The sequence below is a fragment of the Cyprinodon variegatus genome, unplaced genomic scaffold (assembly GCF_000732505.1).
Source record: "Cyprinodon variegatus isolate N-32 unplaced genomic scaffold, C_variegatus-1.0 Scaffold79, whole genome shotgun sequence".
Lineage (NCBI taxonomy): Eukaryota > Metazoa > Chordata > Actinopteri > Cyprinodontiformes > Cyprinodontidae > Cyprinodon > Cyprinodon variegatus.
Window position 1 is genome coordinate 778,890 of NW_015150532.1, and position 10,176 is coordinate 789,065.

At 38.4% G+C, this 10,176-nt stretch overlaps 1 protein-coding gene across 1 annotated transcript in view; it reads right to left on the reverse strand.

The window, feature by feature from the left end:
- LOC107083642 (dynamin-3-like) overlaps positions 1 to 10,176 on the reverse strand; it is a 36,759-nt gene that overhangs the window by 11,704 nt on the left and 14,879 nt on the right. The window contains exons 10-16 of the mRNA XM_015373013.1: positions 8,782 to 8,849; positions 8,527 to 8,665; positions 8,295 to 8,381; positions 6,589 to 6,659; positions 6,349 to 6,403; positions 4,031 to 4,144; positions 345 to 454 (exon numbers count right to left, since the gene is read on the reverse strand). Coding sequence (XP_015228499.1) covers positions 345 to 454; positions 4,031 to 4,144; positions 6,349 to 6,403; positions 6,589 to 6,659; positions 8,295 to 8,381; positions 8,527 to 8,665; positions 8,782 to 8,849 — 644 coding nt within the window. The remainder of the gene's footprint in view (positions 1 to 344; positions 455 to 4,030; positions 4,145 to 6,348; positions 6,404 to 6,588; positions 6,660 to 8,294; positions 8,382 to 8,526; positions 8,666 to 8,781; positions 8,850 to 10,176) is intronic.

The following is a 10,176-nucleotide window of genomic DNA, read 5'->3' on the forward strand; positions in this document are numbered from 1 at the left end:
GATCTGCGAGTGAAACCTTGAAAGGATGGGCTCACGAGGCTAGTGGACATGCACCTAAGATGACAATATCACACCGCTCCATGATTTGTAGTGCAGCTAAAATCTCCGAAGACCCCACACAACCTGGACATGATCTTTTTAGAATTTTTAGATTCAGCTTGATGATACAGAGCGCTATTGTCATAAAAAGCCAGCCAACTCAAAGACGGTTTATTGTGCTGTGCCCAGATTGATACCATGCAGAGTCTATAAATCCCTTCCTGTAACATATTTGCCCTCATAAACTAGTTAAACTGATTATCATGCAAAGATTAATTTACAAGCTAGAACCACTTGCAGCAGACCTGGACTCTGTGTTGAAGATGGAGAATATATGCTTGCTTGACATAAAACTTTTCTCCACATCGCGGACCTTCAGGTTGTCCAGGGGTAGCATGTACTTCTTCTCCTTCTCCTGTGGGAGAGGAAGGAGGACAATAATGAGTTAAAAAAATCTTAAGAAGTTATTACTTTTGCTATGTTCAGCATCAGGCCAGGCAAGCAACTGCAATGTGTGATGCTAGGTGAATGCAAGGGAGAGAGATTGGAGCACGCAGGAAAGAGTGAGGGGTGATGTAAAGGGAGGAGGAATGGGGGAGATATGAGAGTGGGAGGTAAGGCAGGAGCAGAGAAAAGGGAGAATGAGAACACATGTGGAAGTCATTACAGTTTGGGTCAGGATGCAGTCGTTCTTCATGGTGCGCTTTAATGCAGAGTAGCGCTAGTAGCTAAAACCCAAGGAAAGTCTGGTTGGGGGTTAAGATGTGGGGTGGGGGGGACTGCTGATAGGTAAAAGCTACGGCTGTTGAGAAAAACCTAAGCTCAAACTCAGCTAGACCCTACCGAGGCCCAGGCTCAAGTAGATAAAGAGTGGAGATCCTTACCCTTCAGTTTACACTTTATCCCAGCCTACACTTCTTAACTCTGCCTGTCTGTTTTCTTTTATCTCAATATTTTCTCTATATTTTTTTCTCTCCATTCCAAAGGGGCCCACTTCCTGCCCAATTTTTTTCTTTTTTTGTTCAGGGAGGGAGAGAGAGCGAGAGAGATTAAATGACAGCCTGCCGTTAAAACTCAACATCTGGTAGTGCTTAGCAGCACACAGAGAAGCGGGGAAAGGAGGGAGAAGTTAAAGAGACGGCGGAGCGATAGAGGAGGTTAGAGGCTGAGGAGAGGAACAAGAAAAAGAGACACTGAGGCCGATTCAAATAAAGATCTACAAAAGAAAGCCTGGCGGTCTGGAAAGCTGAGGTTTACAGTCACAGGTAAGATTCAGAGGTTATGGAAGAAGAACTCTACGGAAACTTCAGGGTTGGATTCCCCAAGGGGTCACCACGGTCCTTATATGGTCAGCCGGGACCCCTCCCTCTTCCTCTCCCTTTTTTACAACCCCTCCCTCCTGAGCGTCTCTCTTCCCTCTTTTTTTTGTAATATCCCCTCCCTGAACGCACAGCCAGTGTGTCCCAGTCGTCTGAGCGAATGTGCCACGTCAAGGCTGGATACTCTTCATGGCCGGCGTGACCTGAAACGGACCAGTCCAGGACGCCCCGACCTAAACAATTAAACAGGCCGGGAAAGGCTTCCAGAAAACCAGAAGCAGCAGACATGGATGAGGCATACCGCTACGTTTCGATAAGGGTTTTGGGGATCCTTTTCTGCAGGAGCGGAGAGAAGGGGGCGGCAGGGAGGGTGCCGACGGCAGAGTTGTCCTTCGAGCATCTGGAATGGCAGCACACAAGGCCTGGCTCTCCACCCCGGCTCCGTCCACCCAGTGTTCAGACTACCTGTTCATTGTCATACTGGTGTACAGTAGTCTGCACATTGGTTAGACTGGGCACGGACCATCTTCTGTCAGTCTGTCTTACTATGTGTCACACTGTTTTTCAATATATGCTTTTTTTTTCATCTGTGTCTGAGGTTTCAACCTGATTCCTTCTAATCTTTGTCCAAAGAGCACTCTAACATTCACTTGCTTCCTGCTTGCTAGCACTTTGCAGAATAAACTTGTACCACCAGTTTTCTCACCACTAACTGGAAATCTTGCTATGTGCATACCTTGGTTTCAAATCAATGCTCGGAGCATAAAAAAGAAAGCAAATTCACATAAATCATTGCATAAATGAGTGAGCATACAGTCACTCTAAAGATGTGGTTGTCTGGAAGGGAGGGGGAGAGTAGTGAAACCGGCAGCAAAGCAGTGAGCCTGGGCCAATATAGCAAAGGACCAATCAATCAAGTTGGGTTTTAAGGTACGGTGAGACACCCTCACAAAACTTATTTCTATGGGTGGCCTAAGCCTTAGAGGACACTTGCGTATGCTGAGTTGTAACAGATCTAATAAAAGCAAAAACTGCACAGACTAAATTAAAACACACATAAAGGAGTAGTTTTAGCTAAAGCACTGTTCCTGCAAAAGATTAAACAGTTTCAAAGCAGTGCCTCTTCTCCATGAAGTTTTGGAGGGAGGTGAAGTGAAAGGTATTGATTTCTTTATAGAAAGTCTTCTCCTCACTAAAATGCTAGCCAATGATGTTTAGGTTGAAAACGCTCCAACCAAGAAGTTCCAAAGTAACTGCCAACTTCATTAATACAGGGAGGAGGGAGGTAACATCGGCATACGTGCACGTGTAGGCAACCATAGAAAGTTCAAGAGGGTGTAAAACAGAAATACACAAGGCGAAGCGCACAGAGTCTGTAATTACCAACATTACCGCACTAACGTCTCGGATGGCAATCCGTGCGGCCCCCATGTGCCGTGCCGTCTGAGGGCTGAGTGGGCTGTCATGTATTTTGGGTGACTGCGAGAGTGAGCATTTGGTCGGGATTGGGACTGCTCCAATTTTAGTGAAGACGAATTGAATGGCTAAACTCCCAGTGGAAGGAGGTGTGGAGCAAAGAAACAAAAACGAAGAGGGAAACTCCAGAAAATGAGAGAAAGTGCATAAAGAGCACAACGCGATAACATTAACATTATGAAGCAGTCACAAGAAACTGAAATCGGTTTTATTCAGAAACTCATTACAGCGTAACTTTCTTGGGAATTCATGGTAGCCTTTTAGCATCTCCTAAGCAACAATGCAGCATCAAAACCATCTGACCGAAAAAGCTGCCGTGTGTCTGCCTATCTACACTTGCTGTGCAGAATGTCCTCCAACCTGTACAGCAGGCACAGACAGGCAGAGAGACGTCAGCCTGCCACAAAGAGCCCAGCACGTCTGACCAAATGCTGCATCCTGTTGATGCACGCTGTCAATGATGGAGTCCTTTAATTGCCAAACCTGTCATCTTTGAGCAGTGTAAAACATTTTCAAAATTAGCCTGCTTTATCAAATATTTCAATCATCCCATATGGAGACTTTAAATATGATGTTTATGTTTATTATTATTTGCTGTATACTTAACTTTGAAAGGGAAATTATGCAGTAGATGGATCTTCTTTAGGTACTTCATGTGTCCAAATCCGGTGCTTTTTCTTTTGCAAGGCTTTACTTTAACATCAGGTAGTCACATTAAATGCAAATACATTACATGTTGCATTCTATATATGTGCTTCACATAGGAAGCTCTTTGGTGGCCCACCTCCTCCACCTCCTCCTACTTATGGCTATGTCCTGTGTAAATAATCTTCCTCTTCCCTGTCCAACACAAACACAACGACTGTCATAAAACAGCAGTTTTTGAGATCAGAGCCATTTTTTAAAGACCCTAGACGTCCTCTATGGTCTTTGCTCCATTATCTTCCACCTACTTAACCTACTCCTCAAGGTTCATGCTGATGAAAATCCAGTTATCTCCAGCAAATACCAGAAATGTTTTAACATTTTAACAGAGCTTCACTTCATAAATTGCCAACTATCTCATAAGCACGTTGGAGTTGGTTTAATACTAATACTAGGCTTAAACTTTCATAAAGACAAGTTAATTTACTAGGGGTGAATTAACCTGATGATTATTATAGCCTTAGTGAACTAACAGGCTGCTTCAAACTTACCTCATCATCCTTGAACCAGGAGAGACTCTCAGCAGTCAGCACAAACCAGTACTCCTTGGCTCCTCCTTTAATGATGCTGATGTTGTTGATGGTCAGCCACCCTTTACGGATAACCTAAGGTGGAACGTAAAGCCAAAATACTTCATTAGGAAACATGGGATATTGTCATCTGATCAGATGGAGGACTTTTAATGTGTGTGAAGGTTAAATTGGTTGTAATTACATGTGTCTGTGCTGCCTCACACTGTGCTCAATGAAAGATGCATCTCTGCAACATGTTTAGTGCTTCAAACCTACGATAAAGCGTGTGTGTGCCTTTCAAAACAAACTGTCCGATGAGTCCAGTGCCAAGGGATTACTGGGTTAGATTACTGTCAGACCTGCACTGCCTAAGACTGACTAAGCAGGTTACCCACATCTTTATTAAATCTCTTTCTCATGGCTGCTAATAATAAAGGTGAACAATAGAGATGAAATGAAAAATTAAAAGACAAAATAATTAAATTAAAATATTTCCATGCATGAATGGGTGGGTTAAAGACACCATACAGCATCTTCTTTTTCTTTTCTTTTTTAGTACAAGTTAAAGAAAGAGTTTCTGCCCCACTGCAGTTAGTGAGCATCCCTAACATGGCAGGTAGGGAAACAAAAGCAGTGCTGGAGAGCACCACACACTGGGAAGGAGCAGGACTGCAGGCAAAGATGACATTGCAAACCATGACCCACAATGAGTGATACTCACCAACAGAAACCCTTGAGAGGGTAGCTGAGATTCTCACTAAGGGATGGGGATGAAATGCAAGGTGGCACCTTTATGACACAGGGAGGGTTCAAACAAAGGGAAATGTCTCAACAACAACACCAGGTATGATGGTGGCAAAAAAAAGTGATGCTTAACAAAAATAAAAACAAAATAAAAAACAATGTTCACTAGAGATGCACCGATTACAGAAAATATTTAGATTTGTTGTTAAGCTCTGATTTCTCAAATCTGATTGTCAACAATTATCATTAAGATCTATATAAATTAATTTTAAGAAAATACCTTTTTTAATGGTGGATTATTTGAAATTATTTAACAATGAAATGTAAAATTAAAATAAAAAAAAATTTCTTCAAAGTAAGATTTCTTTCTCTGCATCATAAGTAATGTAAATAGAGTTAAATCTTCCAGGTTTTGCTTCAAATATATCTACACTGGAAAAAATCAAAATCTAGAAAAGTTATTTTTTCTTAAAATAAGTGAATTTTTTCTTAGATTGAGGAGGTAAAAGAGACATTTTGCCAATAGACCAAGACAATTTACACTTAAAATAAGAAAACACAACTGCATTGTCTTATTTTAAGTGCATATTATCTAATTATCTTATTTTAAGAGTAAAACCATTCATGCTATTGGCAAACTACCTCATTTACCTACTCTAATTAAAAGTAAATACACTTAATTTAAGAAGTTTTTACTTATTTCTAGATCATTTTTCCAGTGATAAACTGACTTAAAAAATTGAGCTCTTGGTTGCTCCTTTAAAAAAACAAATAATCCTTTAATAACTAACTAACCATTTCTGCACACATCTAAAAATAACCACTATGACAGCTTTTCGTTTAGAAAGATCTTTTCAAAAATGAATAGCAACAGTTATTAATGTTATACTGGAGCTTTCTTTACACTTTCATGTTAGATCCTTTTGTTTATCATAACTGTACAAACTTTTTTCTTTGACGGATCACTTATTATTTATATCAGGATCAGAGGCAGTATCACCCGATGCAGTAAAGCACAGAAAATATTATTAACAAGTTACGATCTTAAAATCTTTTATGAGCAATCAGCAAGGTTACATTACTTGTAAAGTACACAGGCCCTATCTGTACTTGTCACACTGAATAGGATTGCAAAATTTCCTAATCCACATTGACTAACTGAAAGATCAAATTAGATTTACAAAAAGGAAAAAGTAACTTATCAACTTAGCTTTCTATTAACTAAGTGTCTTTCCCAGTTGGAACAAAGCATAAAAATCAGAAACTCATTTCTCGATGCATCTCTACTGTTCAAAACTGGTGACTAATTAAAACATTAATGCATGCAGAAAAATGATAAATATAAATCATATTTTACTGTTGAAACTATATTTGTGAAATGAATACAATCATAAATTTAAAGCTTTGCAAATAAAGCAGAGTTTTTCTTGCTGTATTCCAGCTTAGTATATTCTGTGCAGCAGCCATATCCGAGATGTGTGGATGTGCACAGCAGCTTTGACCTGGTGCACCACCGTTTGTATTGTGACACGACAGACGTAGAACACACTCACCTGATTTCCTGCTGAACTCTGGCTCTTATTAGTTTGACTGCTCCTCTGCTGAGCGCTGCAGCGTGGAAACAGCCACAGATACAGAACAAGGAGGTGAAAAGGGTGATGGGAAAATCAGAACAATAAAGAGAAAGGAGGGGAAAAAGGTAGATAGAAAATCTTTTAACAAATGAAATTTTAGTTATTCTGTAAACCAGATAGTTAACATGTGAAATAAAAGTAAATATGTTGAAGATTTACCTAGCGAAGCCAATGAAATCCTCATGATTTGTGTTTATGTAAGAAAGCTGCAGATCAATCAGCAGCAGAACCTGAAAGACACAAAAAAACATCTATAATGAGACCTTAATGGACACAAATTAAACGTTTATTTGCTGGTTTACGCTAAGCACTAGCTGCCAGTCATGGTGTCCGAGCAACTTGAACTGACAGTCTAAAGCAAAGACTAGGACTGAGCTCCTCTTACCTCAACCTGTTGCTGCTAACTAGTGTTTATTTCCACACTGTCGCAAGATAAACAAGGGACCTTATCTCAAAAGATTGTAAATATAGTTTGCTAAATATATATTTTTTTAAAAGCAAGTGCAAAAGGATGAAATTAAAGGGTATGTTAAGGTTTTGTCTTGAAAGATTGCATAAACAATGGATAACAGGTGCAAAACCAGTTATTGTATAAAAGAAAGATGAGGTTCTAAGCCATGGATGAGTGGGTTATAATCATGATTATAATTAAAAAAAAAACATATACATAACTATATTTAATATTCAAAATGTTAGTATGTATCTCAAAGTGGTATGAAGAATAGTAAAATAATAAAGAGATGAAGTTGATCAAAGATAAAGTTAAAAGATTATATATTAATCATGAAAGCTGGGAAAGCATGTACCAGATGCACTATCCAGTTTGCAAGAGCTTTTATTCATTCAGACATTTTTAAGGATAAGACTTAGATTTGGTTGCTTGCCATCTGTAAGAATAGTTAAGGTCCTTTTAAAATAAATTTGTAATTTTACTATTACCCCTCCGCGGTGACTGCATCCTGGGCACCAGAGCAATCAGCCTTAGTATCTAACTATAAAATATAGTAAAGACATTTGCTTAAAAATAATCTTCTTTATTCAGATGCTAGTTCTGAATAAAGAAGATTACAACAGTGTGTTTATACAAAAATTAGCATTTTATACGGTTATAAAATGCATGATTTCATATAAACAAATATACACACTTGTGGAAGACCTATATTAACTATAATGTGCTATAGATTACATTATCTTTCTGAAATTAATCCACACATTTAATATGTTTTGCAGCAGTACACTTCAAAAATTGAAATATAAACTAGTCACTTTTTCTTATAATAAGTGAATTCTATCTTGAATTGAGAAGGAAAGTGAGACACTTTGCCAATGGAACAAGACAATTTACATTTAAAATAAGAAAAAACAATTGCATCATCTTATTTCAAGTGCATTTTTTCTAATTATCTTATTTTAAGAATAAAAATATTAATTCCATTGGCAAATCATTGTATTAACCTGCTCAAATTAACAGTAAATACACTTAATTTAAGAAACTTTTTCCGATGTTTGGAGTGTTTTTGCAGTGTAGGACAGTTTGTTGAATGTTTTCCTAAATACCATAATATTTACTGGGCATCATATTATGAATCTGTGGTACTTTACTGTGAGACGTTCATTCTGCAGCTTCAAAACACAGCAGGCTAAAACTGTTTCCTGTGCTAGCTAAGGTAACCTACAGCATATCTGATCAGATATTAACCTGCAGCTTTAAGTGAGCCATGTATCTAAGAGTTAACAGGATCAAAGTAGATGTATTTTTATTTCATCACTGTCATGTTACAGGAATCAGTGACTCTAGCTGCTTTTTATTTCTAATCTGCACTATTAATGTGTTAAATATTGCATGAAAACAGAGGCGTTTTTACCTGCTCCTTGGCACGACTCTCTCTGTCTCGAATGTGAGAAGTGACGATCCTCTCAGTTTCCTCTCGCAGCCTTGGGAAGCATTCCAACTGGAAATAAAACACAGCATATAGAGCATCCACCGAAGACAAACAGAAAACTTTATTTTTAGTTCCCCCACATTTTTTCATTCCAGTGTATAATGATTTTAACCCACTAAATTACCAACAATAAACTCTATGTAGCAGGGGCTACCTTGTTGGAGCACTGACGGACGGTATTGATCAGCTCCTGGATGACCATGTCCACACATTTGATGCATGGCTCCTTCAGCTTCACAACCTGCTTCTTCACTATAGCCTCAAATGCCATATCAGGGGTAAAAAGCCCAGTTCTGAATGAAAAAAAGACATGATTTCATTGTTTCTTTGTTGCATATTAGCAGAATTGAATATATTTTACTAAGAAATGTGGCCAGCAAGCTGATGGAGGCTAATGAGAAACCCTTACCGGATACCATGGATGTTCTTGATGGCATAACTGATCTCACGCCGCATCTCCTTCTCATCACACTCCATCTGAAGTAGAGAAGAGAAAGCAGGAGATCCAGACGATGCAGCGAAAAGAAATGTCTTCTAGCTTCACAAAAAGTACTTTTGCTATGAAAGTCTCCTGGCCTGTATGTTTTTGTAGCTTTTTTTTTGTAGAGAATTATTTAAAAAAATAAAAGCATTTTTTTCCCACATTGCAGTTTTGTATAAATCAGGAAGTCATTAAATGTAAATTATATTTTTTTACAAAAAAAAACATTAACCCAGGAAGCTGGTCTACTGCAGCTAATGGCCCTAGCCTCTCCATTGTTTTAGGAAACTGCAAAAATATAAATGAAATAAATATTAAGTGGCTCAAAATACATTTATTGTAGAATCTTAAGTAGTGAGGTAAGATGAGTAAAAGACCTCAAAATTCTTAAAACTTTTATGGCAGATTGTTCAAATCCTATTGTTATTTTAAATCCCGTGTTCAGTGACATTTGCAACATGTATTAGCAGCCTTTACAACTTTCTTTCACTAAAAGGCGAGCACTTTTAGTGCCTTTGTCTGCTGGATTTAAGGTTCCAGCAGACAAAGGCACCATTCCACTCTAAGTCACAGGTGTCAAACTCCAGTCCTCAAGAACCAACGTTCTGTATCTTTTGGATGCGTTTATGCTACAACTAGACTTCATCAAACCACTAGGAACTATTGAGGTAAAGTTTGTTAGCGGTCAGCATGATAAGTGCTGTTCAGAAAGTCCTGGAAGCATTGGTCAGTTTAGATCAACTTTAACAGGTGAACCAAGGGTTGTTTGGTTTTCATGAGGGCAAAGGAAAAGAAAAAAAAAAGGGGCAACATTTAACAAAGCCATAATGCCTCTTCAGACTTTGGAGCTGCAGCTTGCAGATCTAGAAGATGGAAACTATGATTCAATTTAATATGCTTAAAGAAGTGTGACACCTTCATTTCCAAATTATTGGTAAGGTAAGAAATTAAATTGGTTCAAGCAAACTGTCAACCACAGTTTTCTGTGCAAGCACATATAATAAGAAAAATTATATAATATTATATCTACAGAACAGGGACCATAAGAGTAGCCAGGACCAATTCTACAGAAGGACTGGCCCTTGTTGCCCCCATCTAGAACCACCCATGGCTGGTATTGAAAAAGGAGGCAGCAAAAGGAGAAGGATACTTCCTAACAATAATTCACTTAACATAGCCTCCTAAAGTTCCTTTCTGATACTTAAGAGTGACTGATTCCCACAATCCACACAGGAAAAAAATCGAAATCTAGATAAGTTGTTTTTTCTTAAAATAAGTGTATTTGTTCTTGGATTTAGTAGGTAAAAGAGAGATTTTGCCAAT